Genomic DNA, 18,801 nt, shown 5'->3' on the forward strand with positions numbered 1-18,801 from the left:
TAAGCGCTTAGTGCGAGCAAGCTCAGGCTCAGCACATGAAGACATGGCGCTTAGCGCAAGGGTTGCGCTTAGCGGATAGACAACTGAAAAATTTTTCTAAGTCTTTTCTGTCCATCTCTTCACCTAGGCTTAAAAACCCCCTTGTTCACTACTAAACAAGCTGAAAAATTAATCACAATCACAAGCAACTATCCTAACTACATGCAAGAGATACAGAATGAAAAAGAGAAATGGGAAAGAAAAGTTGGGTTGCCTCCCAGTAAGCACTCTTTTAACGTCATTAGCTTGACGCATCATCCTGTTATCATGGGTCCAACAAGGTTCCAACTTCCAGAACCTTCTTCTCTAGTCGCTTTTCCTCTATCACATTCACCTTCAAACAAACATTTTGGTAAGGCAAAGCTTTCTCTTCATGAAACATATCGAAACTGATTTGCTGGTCTTCTATGGCCATTTGTAGTTTCCTCTTCCCCATGTCTACCACATAGCTTGCGGTGGACATAAAAGGTCTTCCAAGAATTAGGGGAATGACAGCATCATCTTCAATGTCTATCACTACAAAATCAGCTGAAAAGATCAAATGTTTAACCCTAACCAAAACGTCTTTGATCACTCCATAAGGTCTTGTGAATGAGCGATCAGCCAACTGGAGGGTCATGCGTGTGGGCATTATCTCTAGCTCTCCAAGTCGCTGGCACATGGAAAGAGGCATTAAATTGATACTAGCTCCCAAGTCTATGAGAGCTTTACCCACAACAACCTCGCCAATGGAACACGGTATAGTACACTTCCAAGATCTTTGTGCTTCGGGGGAAGGATGCGTTGAATGATAGCACTACAATTTCCTTCCACAACTATCGTGTCATTGTGGATATACCGGTTCTTCTTTGTCAACATATCTTTTAAAATTTTGACATAGAGTGGCATCTGTTGGAGAGCTTCTCCAAAAGACAAAGTGATCTCCAGCTTCTTGAAGATGTCAAGAAATCTGGTTAAGTGTCGCTCTTTATCCTTCTTGGAAGATACCAATTGATATGGTACTTCCTTGCCTTCAGCTGAAGTAATCTCTCTCTTTTTCTTACTTGAAACCTCACTCTTGATATTCTTTTTCTCCTCATCAACCTTCTCTTTTTCTTTTTCCTTTTTCTGATTTTGCTCTTTTTCTACTTCTCCTTCTTCTTTTTCTTTTTCTTCCTTCATCTTTATTCCTATTTCACTCTCCTTTATTGGTGCCTCTCTCTCCTATTGGTCATCTTCATCTTCCACAACTTCCTCAAGTTCAATAAAATCATAAACGGGTTCCAATGTCGACTTAACTGCCGACTATTGTTTATATCCTTCCACCTTCTCTTCAGCTCTACCTTCACCAGCTTGAATTGCCATTCTGCTCCTTGTTATTATAGCTTTACATTCTTCCTTTGGATTCTTCTTAGTGTTAGCACTAAAGCTGCTTGACGGCCTATCCGCCAATTGTTTTGCCAGTTGTCCCACTTGGACTTCCAGACTCTTAATGGCTGACTCTGTGCTCTTATGGTTTGACATAAATACCTGCATAAATTGAGCCAGAGTTTCTTCCATTTTTGTTTTTCGATCATAGAGACTGGGCCCTTGTTGTTGTGGCCTATTAGATGAACCACCCTGGTCTTTGTTGAACTGGTTTCTAGGGTGATTCCTCCACTGTCCCTACTGTGAATTATATGGTTGGCCATGCTGAAAACCGGAATATCCACCTGCATTGAAATTTTTCCTTGGCTGATTCCCCATATAATTGACTTCATGAGTTGGTTCTTCATTGGGGATACAACATCCATAACTGTGAGCTCCACCGCAGATGGCACACCTTGCAACCTGCAAAATAGTAGATGGTAAAGATTGTGCAAAATGTATTTGAGTTGGCAACTTACTTAGTGTTTCAGTCAATGCTTCCAATTGCTTGGACAACAACTTGTTCTGTGCCAACAATGCATCTTGCGATGTAAGTTCCAAAAGACTTTTCTTTGTTGGTACGTGGGCTCTATCTCTGAGAATAGCAATGTCACTTACAACCATATTTTCAATAAGATCCATGGCTTCTTCGGGGGTCTTCAAATTTATTTTTCCCATAGCAGAAGCATCTAATAGCTACTTGGACTATGGCCTTAACCCATCAATAAAAATGTTGAGCTGAATCGATTTTGAAAATTCGTGAGTGGGTGTCTTTCTCAATAGACCACGGAATCTTTCTAAGGCCTCACTCAGGGATTCATCTAGAAATTGGTGAAAATAAGAGATGGCTGCTTTTCCTTCTGCAGCCTTAGAATCTGGGAAATACTTCTTCAGAAATTTCTCAACCACTTCATCCTAAGTCTTCAGACTATTGCCTTTGAACAACTGAAGCCACCTCTTAGCTTCTCCAGACAATGAGAATGAAAACAAGCTCAATCGAATTGCGTCTTCAGGCACACCAGCCAATCGAATAGTATTGCATATTTCAATGTAAGTAGCCAGGTGTGCGTATGGGTCTTCATTTGGTAGACCATGAAACAATGTATTTTGAATTAGCGGTATCAAAGAAGGAGGATATGTGATTGTTTGTGCCTGAACCTCTAGCCGCGCTATACTGGAAAAAATTGCGGCATAGTGGAACTTGAGTAATCTTCTAGGGTCACTCTTCTTGGCACTTCAGCAATACTAACTTCTTCAATTAAATCTGTATGAGATTTCCCTGGAATAGGAAATCTAGAAGACGCCTCGGAAGATCGAGGTTCTTCTAGAGTTGCTGCTGCTTCTAAGTCCTGCAAAAATTTTCAAATTCTCTCTGCGTAGCACCTCCTGCAAGTAGCGTTAATCTCCAAATCGATGGGGATCAAATCACCTGCAATAGATCTTCTTTGCATACAAGAGAAATAGAACAACAATTATCCAGTTCAAAAGAACAATAAAATGTGCAGTAACTAAAATATGAACAAAAAGAATCAATGAACCAAAGAGAAAAATATAAAGCAATGCCATAAAACTGAATTGAACTCTTCTAATGAATTAAGTTCCCCGGCAACGGCGCCATAAATACTTTGTTCATTTTCCCATATGGTTTCTTTTTCTCCAATTTTCAACAAATATATTCAAGGGAAATGAAACATTGGAAAACGCACCGGGTCGTCAAGTATTTAAAATTAAAACGGAGTGATCCGAGTATTGAACTCAGAGAACTTGCTTATTAGACAGAGTTTTATTTAGAAGTAAGGCATTGTTGGAACAAACATTGATAATTGATGGTTAAAAACATAAATGAACTAATTCTATGGTAAAAACAATAAATGCAAGTAAGTAAAAGTTGACAACAATAGGTAAAAAGTGTTGGGTCTTTCTAACAAACAAGTTGATGCATATGAGGATATTTCTCTAATTAATCATGTTCTTGTGTTCTATGTTGTAGCCTAAAGTACTAAACCTTAATCCCTCGTAAGTTTCGACTAATTTAACCTAAGCTTCGTCCACAGATCCCTCTTATAAGACTAGGCTTAAGTTAAACAACATTATCATCACAGCATATTCAGAAAACCAAAACCCCACTATCCATCCCTGGTAATGTAGTTATTTAGTCCTGCTTCTATCAGTTCTAAGGCAACAGTACATTTCCCAATGCTAAAGTCACCTAACGGTACACACAAATGGGTGATCTGGCCAAGAACATGTAGTAATTAAGCATTGAAAAAAGCATTGAACACACAAAACACAATTAATTAGATATTAAAGATAATTACATCAACTGTTCCTTAGAAATCCCCAACTAGGGTGTTTAGCTAGCCATACACAGAAACCCTAACACAAATGAGATAGAGAGTATAGAATAATTGTTGCTTACACAAGAAAGGGGATCCCTCCTCCTCTTCTTGGCACCTCACAATCACTCAAATACTCTCTAATCTCTCAAAGTGATGAACCCTAGCTTCCTTGCTTAGCTACTACCTCTTTGCTGCCTCCAGAGTACTATCTCAAATTCTGTGCAAAAGTATGCATCTCTAGTCTCCAAATTCATTGTGTCTATGTGGTGTACCCTAATTCTGACAATTCAGGCTTAAATAGGCACTGAAATCGTGATGTCGTGGTTAGCGCAAGTAAGTGGATTTGGGCTTAGCACCAATGCTGCACTGAGCCTGGCAAGAGACAAACGTCTCGCTTAGCAAGCTGATCTTGCGCTTAGTGCGCGGCCTTGATTCTTGAGCTCTTCCATATTCCCCTTGTCACGCAAAGCGCGCTGAAGCTGCGCTTAGCGGTGGATGCACACTGAGCCCACAGGGTCCGCTTAGCGTGACTGCTCCTTTTAGCACTTCAAGATTTTAGCCTCTTTTGACCTGAAATTGTGAAAATTTTATCATTAAATCACATGGGAGATACTCTAAAGACAACTATTGAAACAAAAACAAGATTTATATACAAATTCCTACAAAATAACTATAAATTGGGGAACTATACAAGTTTTAGAAAACATTTTCTTTACAAAAGTTAGTCGTACATGACGACTGACAACTATACGTTGTGATAGTATTGTCCAACGACTAATACTTTGGTTATCGTCCAAAACTTTTTTGTTCATGCTTTTTGCTTGTTTCTCATAGAGATAGATGAACCTGTAGCTTAAGCATGAAATGTTAACACATTAAATTTATACTTTGTTAATATCAAAACCTTAGGGATTTAGTTGTTTGGTACAGTCCAATGTGACTTAGACTCAGCCGAACTTAACAAAGTTAAGACATTCATATGCATGGTTTAGTATTTAATTTATAGCCACTGACAAGATCTAGAATATCAATGCATTTCCAATCAAAGAATTCTCACATATTCATCACCATCTAAACCATGCATGTACCTGAAATAATAATATCACCTATTAAGAATAACATCACTAATATCATTAACCAATATTCAACAAAATATAAGAATTTGTATTTCCAAAAAAAATCTAAATAGATGAATTTATTGGTTAAATTTAAATAGGGTGATGATAAATGATAATTTTATAAATATAGACAAGCAAGCAAGAAAGACAACAATGGAAAACTCCCTTATCGATACATGTGAAGAATTTATGAAACAAGTAATTAAGCATTTGATATAAATTACTTCATGAATCATGATTGATAAAAAATTAACCAAACATGAACCACAAATCACAATATAATAATAAATTTAAAAGAGGAATGATTAAATTATACCAATGTAATTTTGATAAATTATTACACTGTTTAATAACTTCTAATTGGATAATATTTTTTTAAAACCCACCATTGGATTGAAAGTTTATTTCACATAGATTATATATACAAAATTTCATATTAATTCAAAATTATTTGCTATCTCATTCGTATAAATTAAACTTAACGTAATATAATTTTTTTCAATATATACTAAAATATGAATATTTGGTTGCTTTCTTATTATTATTTAATTTTGACAAAATTTGATACAGACAATCTTAATAATATATAGATATAGTTAATTCAATGGTCTGATCAATAAAAATCACGTTCTATATTAAATTATAAAATAATATAATAATTATTTAAGTTATGCCAGTGTAATTAATTTGATCCCAACTTAATTTAAAAATATAAAAATAAGGAAGTGTTCTTTCAAGGAACATATAATATATACATGTGCTGTGGAAGTTATGCAAATTTCTTTTACCTTCACAAAATTGATTATAGGAGCTCTTTAAAATGCACACGATCACGTAGAGTCTCTTTTGTAAGTTAATCTATAATAGGCCCTATATGACAATTCAAAAAAAAATTAAATGAATTTATTGTTTAATTCAATATAGATTAAATGTTGTTTTAAGAGGTCATAGTTCGTTCGATGATTCCTATTATTTTATTTTTCAGATTCTTTGAAAAAAAATCATATATGTTTTAAAAAGGCAATGCTAATACAAGAGAAGGATGACCCCTCAATTGTCCTCGAAGAGACAAAATTCCATATTTAAGAAAATATTGTCCTGCAATGTCAACTAGCTAATAATTGATTATTTAAGAATCAGACAACTTTCTCATGCATACATACCATTTAACCGAAACCCAATATAATGGAGAAAACTATTAGATCCTAACTTAGAGAATTTGATTAGCCCAAAAGTAGGGTAAGAATAAACACTGTTTTTTTAAAAAATACCTTGTTAGATTGGGCTGTAAACACTATATTGAACTTCTGTTGCATAAAAGGATAAATATAAAAGAGAATTTACATTTTGCACCCCCCATTTCTTATTTTGCACCTCCTAAAAGACTCCTACTGACAAAAATACCTCTTTATCAAGCACCCTCATTGGACAACGATTATTCTAGAATATAATACTTTTTCAGAATAACTATTCTAAAATATAATTTTCATATTCTAAAATACCTACTCCAAAGTAGATTTGCAAAATACTTATCATATTTCCGAGTAGCTATTTCGAAATACTATTTTCATGATTTGAATTAGGATAAGTATTATGCAAACCTACTGATAGTTATGCCTAAATACTAAAAAATATATTCTAGAATAGGTCTTCTTGAAAAGTATCCTATTTGAGAATAGTCATTCCATCCCGCACCTTCCCGCTAAACAGCTTTCACCATCGTGCCATCTTCGTCCACCGCTGCGTGCACGACCACGATGTCATTGCCTGTGACTACCATTAAGTCATAATAGCACTGTTGGGGCCACCCCAAAACCATCAAATCCAATTTCAACCACAACAGGGTCAACACATTGCAAACGAGTTCTATCGTAGAACATGTTGAAGCAGATGAGGTTGAACTTGATGTATGGATGATGCAGGAAGAAGCCAGACTCAGTGTCACTGTGGAACCCATTTTGTCTAATTACTACAACACTTCCTTTCTCTATCACAAGTCACTACAAACCGCGTTGGCCAATCACCTTGCCATCAAACTTAGCAACACAAGCCTTCCAAGGGTTAAGAATCCCAACCCTTGCATCTCAAAACTTTTCACCCCTTGCAAGTGGCTACAAAATCTGAACTCAACAGTCTCTCTCGCACAACACAAGAATTGGAATGGAAGAGGGAGACACAGGGAAGTGGATGGCGGCACAGCAAAATAGTCATTCCAGATTAGGAGTGCTAGGTAATAGGGTATTTTTGTTTACTGGAAGTCTGGAATCTTTCGAGAGGTATAGGATATAAATGTCACATAAAAAGCCGAGTTTGTGAATTGCATCCATAAGAAGGCTCAATGATATTATGAATATTGTTACCTACCAGAGGAGCGCATTATATTTAATAAATACCTTATTCTTATTAGGATCTTTTCTTTCAAAATAAAATGTTCTTTTCAAGGACAGTTTGAAATTAAAACCAAGCAAAACATAATTAGTTTATTATTATTATTATTATTTTATTGGTACAAAGTAATTAATCTTTGTTGGAATCCCTCATCTTAATCACAGTTTTTTTATCCACCTAATTTTTTTATTAAGAATATCGAGTGTAATACTATCTGGACCAACAAGATTTTTGAAGATAACCCACATTAATTTGATAAAATTTGATTCAGTTTGGATTAATTACTCATTTCAAGAGCTTTACTTATAAAAAATTTCAAAAATATATTAATAAATAGAATATGTAAAAATTATGTTACACTATTTTAAAAAAAGTAGGTGAAGCGTCAGGTTCGACATATATCTAAAACTAAACTAAACTAAGTGTCTAAGTCCCCCCTCCCCCCACGAAGAAAAAACAGAAACATTCAAAATAATAAAAATAATTCATTTGAACCAGGCTAGCTCAGTTGAATTTGTAGGTCAATTCAAACTAACTCTTATGTTTAATAGATGATGTATAATTAAGTTTTTACCATTTATGCATAAATTGACTCATAAACGTAAATACGTGATATGTTTTCCATAAACTATTTTTTTCATTTTTTCTCATAAAAGGTTTACAATCTTCTCATAATAAATAAATAAATAAAAGGTTTACAATGTATATTTTTTAAACAAAACCCTTCATTTTTTAGTGGATAAAAAAACTCTTAAATTTAATCCTCGTCAAAATAATATTCATTAAATTAAGGCTATTTTTGCAAAAACTAACGGAAAACTAAAAATTTATAATTGAAAGTTAAAAAGCTCACTAAATTATAAGTGTCTGATAAAACTAACTGTTGAAATAACTTAAAAATATAAAAAGACAAACAAACCAGTGTTTTAAAAAATATTACTTTAAAGTTTTAAAAACTAGAAGTTATTTAAAAACTACTAAAAAAACTTGTTTGACTAGTTAGAAAATAAAATTAAAAATTAACTAAAATGTGTTACGAACATAAATTAAATCTAAAAATATTGATTTCAAATTTGTCCCTAACAATGAAGGGTTAGAAGAATCCTACAAGTATAAAGTGGTAGAATGATAGGAGACATTCTCACTACTGTCCAAAATGTGAATGACATGATGAAATTGTTAGCAGAATCCCACCGAAAAAATTACGGTGCATGTCTAAACTAGGGAGGCATAAGTTCTTCCCAATATATGTTTTTAATTCCTTTCATTAACGATATTTTGTTAATTAATGATCTGACAAATGAAATGTCACCTCACAGTTCTCATGTCTTTAAAACATTAGCTATCACTTCATCCTTTGAGCATCTCTAATGGAATAGTTTAATTTGAGTTCTTAATTTTTTTAGTGAGTATCTTACTGCTGCATACAATTTCAGAGTACTCATTAATGTTTACTTTAAGATAAAGCTCAACTTGACCTTTTAATTCAGTTTTAGTAAATCCCATTTTATTTCTCTGACTCACACAAGAACCCCCACTTATGATAGATTGTTAAACCCTATTTAGAGAATAAACTGCATGTACAGTCATTGATTCAAAAACAACAGATGACATTGGTATCAAAATCAGGTTCATGTATAACAAACTTTGATGTTAGTTACAATTTCAAATATTAATTTTCTAATGAACAGTCGTTGGTGTACTTTATCCTCTAAAGAGCACTCCACTTATAGTCACACAACCCTTTTACAATGAACAAAAAGAAAAAAACCAAGATTTAAAATTCTCTGTCACTCAGTTATGGCCAATTTTATATGCATTCATCCTCCCTAACGTATTACTAGTTGCAGTCTTGCAGAGAACAAGGAAACTGCCATCTTGCTTATACAAGTCGAGTTGCTGAAAGTTGACGTTTCAGAAGCCAATCGTTTAATTTTAACAAAATGGTGGACAACTTCAGAATGTTGTTTATTTGGTTCTTATTATTCTCGTACTTGAGAAACTCCACTTCTTTGGACAGTTTAGCTCCGAGTCAATCTATCCGAGATAGTGAGCGATTAGTTTCAAAAGAAGGAACATTTGAAGCAGGTTTCTTTAGCCCTGGAACTTCAACAAGACGATACCTGGGAATATGGTACAGGGATGTGTCTCCTTTAACAGTGGTGTGGGTGGCTAACCGAGAAAAACCAGTTTATAACAAATCAGGAGTTTTAAAACTCGAGGAAAGAGGGGTTCTTATGATTCTTAATAGCACCAACAGCACAATTTGGAGGTCCAACAACATATCAAGCACAGTAAAGAATCCAATTGCACAGCTCTTGGACTCAGGAAATCTTGTGGTGAGAAATGAACGGGATATAAACGAGGACAACTTTTTGTGGCAGAGTTTTGATTATCCGTGTGATACTTTTTTGCCAGGAATGAAGTTGGGATGGAACTTAGTAACTGGTCAAGACAGGTTTCTGTCATCTTGGAAAAGCGAAGATGACCCTGCTAAGGGAGATTATTCTTTGAAACTTGATCTTAGAGGATATCCAGAATTTTTTGGATACGAGGGGGATGCAATAAAATTTAGAGGAGGCTCGTGGAATGGAGAGGCTTTGGTGGGCTATCCAATTCATCAACTCGTACAACAACTTGTATATGAATTTGTGTTTAATAAAAAGGATGTGTATTATGAATATAAGATCCTTGATAGATCGATTATCTACATATTTACATTGACCCCATCAGGGTTCGGCCAACGTTTCCTTTGGACAAATCAAACGAGCAGTAAAAAAGTTCTCTCTGGTGGGGCAGATCCGTGTGAAAACTATGCTATATGTGGTGCAAATTCTATATGCAATATGAATGGTAACGCTCAGACATGTGATTGCATCAAAGGATATGTTCCAAAGTTCCCTGGACAATGGAATGTATCATATTGGTCCAATGGCTGTGTTCCAAGGAATAAATCTGATTGTAAAACCAGCAACACAGATGGCTTGTTGAGGTATACAGACATGAAAATTCCAGATACATCTTCATCATGGTTCAATAAGACCATGAATCTTGAGGAATGTCAGAAGTCTTGTCTGAAAAACTGTTCTTGTAAAGCATGTGCAAATTTGGATATTCGTAATGGAGGAAGTGGCTGTTTACTTTGGTTTGATGATCTGGTTGATATGAGACAATTCTCTAAAGGGGGACAAGACCTTTATTTCAGAGCCCCTGCATCAGAGCTAGGTACTCATTATTTTGGTTCCTTCGCTTCACTTTCCTTTTCGCTATTTGTTTAATTTGCATTTTTCTAAGGGAAGTGGAGAGAGTAGACTGGGGCAGTTTGAACTACAAAGATGTGTTTCTCAAAACAATTTGATATGGCAGGCCATGCTCATACGGAGTTCATGGGAATTGGAGAAAATGAGGGTTACAGTCAGGGAAGTTTTCAATGGTGTTCGTCAGTGGTTACAGGGCATCTACACTCTAGATGACTATCATTTATCTCAGATTGTACTAGTGAAATTGAATAAGCTAAAACATTTCTCAAGAAATCAGTCACTTACGTCAAGTTAATTCTGAGTTGTCAATCTTATAGGTTTTTATTAACCTCATTCTGCATCTATCATAACATGTTGCAGTTAATAGCCATGGGAAGAACTTGAAAAAGTTGCTAGGAATCACAATTGGTGCGATTATGCTTGGATTAACTGTTTGTGTTTGCATGATATTGATACTCAAAAAGCAAGGTAAATTTTGAGTGGAATATTGATTTAATATCCAATATATGATAGTAGGTTTATCTATCATATATGTGCACATTGTGAGTGCTATAGTGCTTATGTATTGCTTTCTTCTAACCTGTCAGGGTTAGCAAGAATAATTGATAGGAATCATTTCAAACATAAGCTGAGAAAGGAAGACAATGATTTGTCAACGTTTGATTTCGCAATCATAGCGAGAGCCACTGGAAACTTTGCAAAGAGTAACAAACTGGGAGAAGGTGGCTTTGGACCTGTATATAAGGTGATATGGGAAACCTGTCACAGGTGTTTTTTCCTCAAAATGTTTCTAACAATTGTAGATGTTGCTTTGCAGGCAAGACTGTTGGATGGGCAAGAGTTTGCCGTTAAAAGGCTTTCAAATAAATCAGGACAAGGGTTGGAGGAGTTCAAAAATGAAGTTATGTTGATTGCCAAACTTCAACACCGTAATCTTGTCAAGCTCATTGGTTGCAGCATTGAAGGAAAAGAAAGAATGTTGATCTATGAGTACATGCCAAACAAAAGCTTGGATTACTTTATTTTTGGTTCGTGGCTTTACAAATTATACTAAATCATCTGTGTGAATCTTCCATTTCTTTACTGTAATTTGTGGAATTATGGACACCACAAGTGATATTATAATCATATGTACTTAACTTACCAGATGAAACTAGAAGGACAATGGTAGATTGGCCTAAGCATTTCAACATTATCTGTGGCATTGCTCGAGGAATTCTTTATCTTCATCAAGACTCTAGATTGAGGATTGTTCATAGAGATCTGAAAACCAGCAACATTTTACTAGATGGTAATTTCGATCCTAAAATATCGGACTTTGGCTTAGCTAGAACATTCTGGGGAGATCAAGTTGAGGCAAACACAAATAGGCTGGCTGGAACATAGTAAGTTCTTTTCTAGATCAATATGGACTATAGGATTATTGTCTCTTAATTTACTTTTAAATTTTTTATTTCAGTGGTTACATGGCTCCTGAGTATGCTGCTCGTGGGCAGTTTTCAATGAAATCAGATGTCTTTAGTTATGGTGTGATAGTGTTAGAGATTGTAAGTGGCAAGAAGAACAGAGAATTTTCAGACCCAAAACACTACCTTAATCTTCTTGGACATGTAAGCATGATGATTTAACAACATTCTGGTAAAAACATATTTGAATAGTTTCTGACTCACCAGTTTGATTCTCACTATTTTAGACATGGAGATTGTGGGCTGAAGAGAGGGCATTGGAACTACTGGATGGAGTGTTAAAGGAAAGATTCACACCTTCTGAAGTCATACGATGTATACAAGTAGGCCTGTTATGCGTGCAACAAAGACCAGAGGATAGGCCAGACATGTCATCAGTTGTTCTAATGCTTAATGGCGAGAAATTATTGCCCAACCCAAAGGTTCCGGGTTTTTACACAGAAGGAGATGTTAAACCTGAATCAGATTTTTCACCCACAAATCGCTTCTCAACTAATCAAATTTCAATCACAATGTTAGAAGCAAGATAGAATATTAAGGCAATAAAAAGGACAAGATTTCCCTTCCATTGTGGGATAAATGGATTATGAAAACGCATTGAATTAGTGAAATAGCTTCTGTTTATAATTTATTCTATTCTATTACTTATGTACTTCCTTGTATTTGATGTTACCAACTCCAGTTTTATATCTGTTTGTCAAGGTATGAATTGAAGGTATTCAGTGTTTCATATGGGGTGGAGGGATGGATAACTAGATCATTTTTGTCACATCCAAATCAGTTATGTAATGATTATGCTTATGAGAGCTGCAATAACAGAATTATCCCAGCATGAAAATGCTTGAAAAAGGGTAAACAATAAAAAACCTCAATGATTGGAGTAGTGGAAGTTATCTATAGATGGATATGAATATTTAACAGGAAGTACCTGTTAAAAAGCATTAATTCGTTGGTCAAAGGATCCATTTCTTAATCTAGGATATTTGACATTGCAAGCATGTGTCACTTCCGTCCTATTCATCTATGCGGTGCCATTCGCTGTTGTTCACTAGGTTTTCATTGACAATCTTATGAAAGGAACGATTATAATTGATTGCAAGCTTTACTAAGTTTTCATTAATCATCTTGTAGGTTACTTGATGACTGATTGTTTATAAAATGACAAGGAAAACTAAACAAAGGTAGTCTTTCACCTAATAACTATGTACCTTTCTATATAAAATGTAATGGACTCTTACATAGACTTAGAAAAGCTTTTGCTGACGATAAGTGAGGCTAACATGATTAAGGATAATCTAGTCTGTTCCTCATGATTTATATAGTAATAACTAAAAACTAACCTGGACTTATATTTAAAATTACCTTACCATTTGAGACCAACCTGTGAACTCTCTAGTACCAATTGAACCCAAAGTTGATCCCAAATTCTGCAGTATTAAGTGAACAGCCAGAACGAGCCATCATAGCCGCAACAACTTATCTTTGTTGTCCTCCACTGCGGTGAACATCTACTCTCACCTTTGTCCCCAAAGGGCCCAAATCCATCTCCTTTTGTCAATGAATCTCATGCTAATACCCTGTTCCTCTGTTACATTTTTTTGTTTGTTTGAACTGAACATAAAGATTATAATTAACCATGGCTTCATTCTCTTCATTATTCAATCAATCTTTCTGTGAAAACAAAATTTATTCTATGAATCATTGAAATATAAAATTTAAACAATGACCAATGATGATAATTAAGAATATTCTCTTCAAGATTTTGTTGATAAGAATTTATTGAATAGACAGGCAGGGTTTACCTAGGGGTGTATTAAATTAGAATTTTAAAAGACTATTTCAGCATGAAAATTGTTTTGAATTTTTATAGAAATGTAATGACTTTTAAGATTTTTTAAAATAACTTTTATGATTAATATTTTGGAGCTTCGATTTCAATGGATTTATAGTATGAGAAAACGGCTAGGTATCCATTTAAGAAAGCCAATTTGACATCCATCTGATACATGGACCAACCTTTGTTACTAGCAGCAACTACAATCATCCTCACTGTCTCCAGGAGCAAAGACTTCATTGTAGTCAATTCCCTTTTTTTCGAAGAAAACCTCTTGCCACTAGCCTAGCCTTGTACTTAGCTACATCCCCATTTGGCTTATGTTTGATCTTGTATACCCACTTAACACCTATGGCCTTCTTTCCTTTTGGAAGTTTGACTAACTCCCAGGTCCCATTCCCTTCAATTGACTGCAGCTCTTCCTTCATTTCTTCTACCCATTTTCCTTCCTTGATGGCTTGAGCAAAGGAAAGAGGCTCAACACCAGCAAATAGTGCAATATGCACTACTTCATTGGGCGGAAGTTCACCCTCATCAGTGACAGTGTCATCAGTGTGTACTTCAAAACCCTGAAGTCTTGATAAGGAACCCTGGTTCTTTTAGGCCTATTGTCTGTTGTCACCTCTGGGTTTTGGTCAATGTGAACCAGTGTCTCATGATCTGCAGTTTCATAGTCACTAACTGATTCTGAAGCAGGCTCATCAATCTTGAGTTCCTGCTTCCTTGAGCCAGTATCTTCAGTGGTGCTTTCCCAATTCAGGCTTCTACATTCATCAAATCACACTGATCTGGAACATGCTTGAAACATAAGCATCCAAACACTCTTAGGTGCTTAACACAGGGCTTACTTTCACTCCAAGCTTCTTCAGGTGTCACATTCTTTAGCCTCTTTGTTGAACATCTGTTGAGCAGATAGGCTGTTGTTGACACTGCCTCACCCCAAAAATCCTTTGGCAAGCAAAAATTCCTTAGCATACACCTGGTCATGTTGACTATGGTTCTATTGAGTCTCTCAGATACACCATTGTGTTGTGGTGTATATGGAGGTGTGATCTCATGAATGATACCCTCATCCTCACAGAACTTCTTGAATTCATGTGATGTGTATTCACCACCACCATCTGATCTGAGTCTCTGAATCCTGTTTCCACTTTGTGTTTCTACCATCACATTGAATCTTTTGAAGGTGAGAAACACTTCACTCTTCCTGCTTAGCAAGTAGATCTACACCTTTCTTGAGTAATCATCTATAAAGGACACAAAATATGAACTACCCCCTAGAGAATCTTTCTCAAAAGGGCCACAAACATCAGTATAGACCAAATTCAAAAGTGATGAAGACTTAGTTGGTATTTCAGTATTATAAGACTTCCTCGGTTGTTTGGATTCACAACAACAGTCACAAACTTTACTTGGTTGTTGTACATTAGCCATTCCTGTAACAATTTTATTATTACTCATCATACTAAGTCTTTTAAAGTTCAAATGGCCATACCTCTTGTGCCAAAGCCAGCTTTTAGAGTCTTCAATGACTGAAAAGCACTCTTGATCCTGCTAAACTTGTATTTCAGTCTTAAAGGTCATGTTGCTTGACACCGGTACCTTGACAATCATCCTACCCTTATGATAAAAAAATTGCATATGGTGGATATACTCAGTTGAGCGATACATGAAGATCTTAAAAGGGTATACGAAAAATCTACATCGTCCTGAAGCATTCATTCTTGAAAGGTACATTGCATAAGAAGCTATTGAGTTTTGTTCAAAGTAAATTGAAAATGAGAAACTTGTTGGGCTTGTTGAGTATCATCATGATGAGAGAGTGCGAGGTAAAGGTTCATGAGGATTTAATGTTATAACTCTAGGTCTAGAGGAATTGAATTAAGTGCATTTCTATATATTGAATAACACTAGTAAAGTTGTGCTAGACATAGTTCGCCATGAAGGCACAGTGAAGGAAAGTAAGCCAAAAATGACAAAGAATAGGGTGTTTAAAGAGCATAACAAGACCTTCCTAAATTTGTTTAAAGATGATGTCTTTAGTGACGATAATGCTTCTGAAACATTTAGGAAGTTTGCAGATGGACTAACTAGGTAGTGATTCGATATCGATAAGTATTATTTCTACACCAAATCACAAGATAACAAGAGTACAATGCAAAATAGCCGAGATAGTCATAAGGTTGAATCCAAAAACTTTTCTACTGTAAATGATTGTTTGGCATCCATGCCTTACTTTGGAGTCCTTGAAAAATCTAGGAGCCTAATTATGTTAAATTCACTATTTGTGTTTTAAGTATAAGTCGGTTGATATCAACGTCAGTATGTAGAATGATGATTTTAGATTTGCTTTGGTAGATCTTAGGAAGGTAGGTTATAAGATTGAGCCTTTCAACATAGCAGAACAAGCTAAATAGGTGTTTTATGTCCAAGATCCTTGTGATAAAAGGTGGTTAGTGGTTCTATATGGAAAAACCATTGGTATTAATCTTGATGATGGTGATTCAACCCTTCATACATGTCACACTCCTTTCTCAACACGCATGCCTACCATCAACGGAGAAGATGAAGTTGATGTCATACATGCAAATTGTAGTAAATATGATGAAGGAGAATTAATTAACATTGTATAATGTAATCATTTTTTATACATACTTGTTTCATATTTACAATTTTATAACTTACTATACTTTTTAGTTGACTTTAATTAATGTTGCTTTATAACAGGCACATGAAAAAAGAAGATGGAACTCAATAAACCAAGGGGGGGGGGGGGGTAAAGTGGTTTTTAAAAAAAATGTACTTTTAAAACCAGTTTAAAAAACTTCTTTTGTATGTACACAAAAACCATGAGTAAAGATAGACACCACCTAATCAATCTTTTATGCAAAACATTGCTTACTGAGGAGGTGTTCATCTTGAACTCAAGAAAGTGACACAACTCACTTATCACAAAAGATCTTCATAATCAAAAGATTTGAAGGTGAGTTACTTCTTCTAAGCACTTTTCTTCTTTTTTTTCTTTTACTAATATAAGCACATGACTTCAACTCATTCAGTAGCTAAAAGAGTTATTTTCAAGAGTGTTATGACATTTATTTGAAGACAACACAAGGTGGTTATTTATAGAGAAAATAGTTATGATGTAATTGATTAAATAATCTTTTTAATCAATTAAAGTATTTTTCCCAACATCTAGAAATATCTTAAGAGTAGAAGCAAGATATCATGATGTTTTGATGATGCCAAAGAAAGGTGCTTCTCAAGTTTAATTCATGACAAGACTTCATGAAAATTCAAGATAAATGATCAAGTTGATCTCTAGAGTCTTAGGAAGAAGTTTCCAAATTGAAAAAGCAAAAGGTTTGGCCAAAGAATTTTATCTAAATCATTTTAAATTGAGGTTTACTCTCTAGTAATCGATTACTAGAGGATATAATCAATTACCATTGGCTAATATGCTTTCTGAAAAGGTTTTAAATATTTGCGAAAGCATGTAATCGATTACAAAAGGCTTGTAATCGATTACTAAAGGTTTTGAATGTTTTAAAACAGCCATAAGAAATCAGAATTTAAATTTCAAGTTGTGTAATCGATTACAGTAAGTTGATAATCGATTACCAGTGTTTAAATACTCAAATTTCAAATGAGAAGAGTCATTACTCTTCAGAAATAACTGTGTAATCGATTACACCATTATGGTAATTGATTAGCAGTGAGGATTTTCGAAAATAATTCCCAATAGTCACATCTTTTCATTTAACTTTTGAATGGACATCAAAGGCCTATAAATAGGTGACTTGGGACACAAATTTCCTCAGAGTTTTTACTGACCAAAAAGTCTTATCCTCTCAAAAGAACAAATTGTCTTATCTTCTAAAAATTCCTTGGCCAAAACACTTGCAATTCAACAAGGAATTATTTGACTGCTTCATTGTACAATTTGTCTCTTACAAGAGAGATTTCTTCTTCTCTTTCTTCTTACTCAAGAAAAGTGATTAAGGGACCGAGGGTCTCTTGTTGTAAAGATATCTGAACACAAAGGAAGGGTTGTCCTTGTGTGGTTCAGAGATTGTAAAAGGATTTTACAAGATAGTGGAAATCTCAAGCGGGTTGCTTGGGTACTAGACGTAGGCACAGGGCGTGGCCAAACCAGTATTAAAACTAAGTTTGCACTTTTGTAGGAGAGCATCATCCACAAAAAAGCTTGGTTTAAGACAAATTTGTCCCAAATTTGGGGGAGTTATATGTCAAAACAAATTTGTCCCAAATTTAGGGGAGACACTAGGTAAGAAATAAAATGCTCAAAACAGAGCAGCATATACACACTATTTTCTATATATATATATATATAAACAAAAAAAACTGGAAGTACAAATAAAAGTGTTTAAGTGTGTGTGCTGCAAATCAATGAAATGAAGCTAAGTGCCTAAAAAGAGGCAAGTATTGGGATGAGAGTGAATGAAAAGTAAAGGTTTATCTATGGATGAATGCTCTCCTAGAATCTAAGCTTTTTGAATCTTAGAAAAACCATGATTTGTTGGCAGCCCAACCTCATTACAATCCTAGAAAGTCCTTTAGATTCATTTTGTGTGTTTATTTCTGTATGGTATGAGATGAAATGCAAAAGTTAGGACTTGTGTTAGTTGTTTATGATGGAATGAGGCTAAACACTTAAGCTTGAGTGAAACAATGACTGCGAGGCTTTGGTTGATGATCCTTCCTTAATATCTGTCATTCTTACTAGCTTATTTCAGTTGTGACTCTAATGCATATGTTCTTATCTTTGAAAAGCTGCATGTTTGTGAAGGGAATTTGATTGAAGCATTCCATGACATTCATTTCATATGATTAAATTTTTCTCTGAAACAAACACCACTTTGATTAACCACTTTTTTTGTCACTTGAGGACTAGTGAACTGTTCTTTCTTTGCTTGAGGACAAGCAAAACTGTAAATTTGGGGGAGTTTG

The 18,801-nt window shown here is 34.9% G+C and overlaps 1 protein-coding gene across 2 annotated transcripts in view; it reads left to right on the plus strand.

The window, feature by feature from the left end:
* Positions 1 to 12,726, plus strand: part of LOC114378437 (G-type lectin S-receptor-like serine/threonine-protein kinase At4g27290) — a 64,406-nt gene extending 51,680 nt beyond the window's left edge. For both annotated transcript variants that reach the window (XM_028337029.1, XM_028337030.1), the window contains 7 exons: positions 9,121 to 10,495; positions 10,891 to 10,998; positions 11,118 to 11,275; positions 11,348 to 11,558; positions 11,678 to 11,915; positions 11,990 to 12,140; positions 12,224 to 12,726. In XM_028337029.1, coding sequence (XP_028192830.1) covers positions 9,214 to 10,495; positions 10,891 to 10,998; positions 11,118 to 11,275; positions 11,348 to 11,558; positions 11,678 to 11,915; positions 11,990 to 12,140; positions 12,224 to 12,526 — 2,451 coding nt within the window. In that variant the 5' untranslated portion in view covers positions 9,121 to 9,213 and the 3' untranslated portion in view covers positions 12,527 to 12,726. The remainder of the gene's footprint in view (positions 1 to 9,120; positions 10,496 to 10,890; positions 10,999 to 11,117; positions 11,276 to 11,347; positions 11,559 to 11,677; positions 11,916 to 11,989; positions 12,141 to 12,223) is intronic.
* The last annotated feature ends 6,075 nt before the right edge of the window (positions 12,727 to 18,801 follow it).

The sequence above is a fragment of the Glycine soja genome, chromosome 12 (assembly GCF_004193775.1).
Source record: "Glycine soja cultivar W05 chromosome 12, ASM419377v2, whole genome shotgun sequence".
Lineage (NCBI taxonomy): Eukaryota > Viridiplantae > Streptophyta > Magnoliopsida > Fabales > Fabaceae > Glycine > Glycine soja.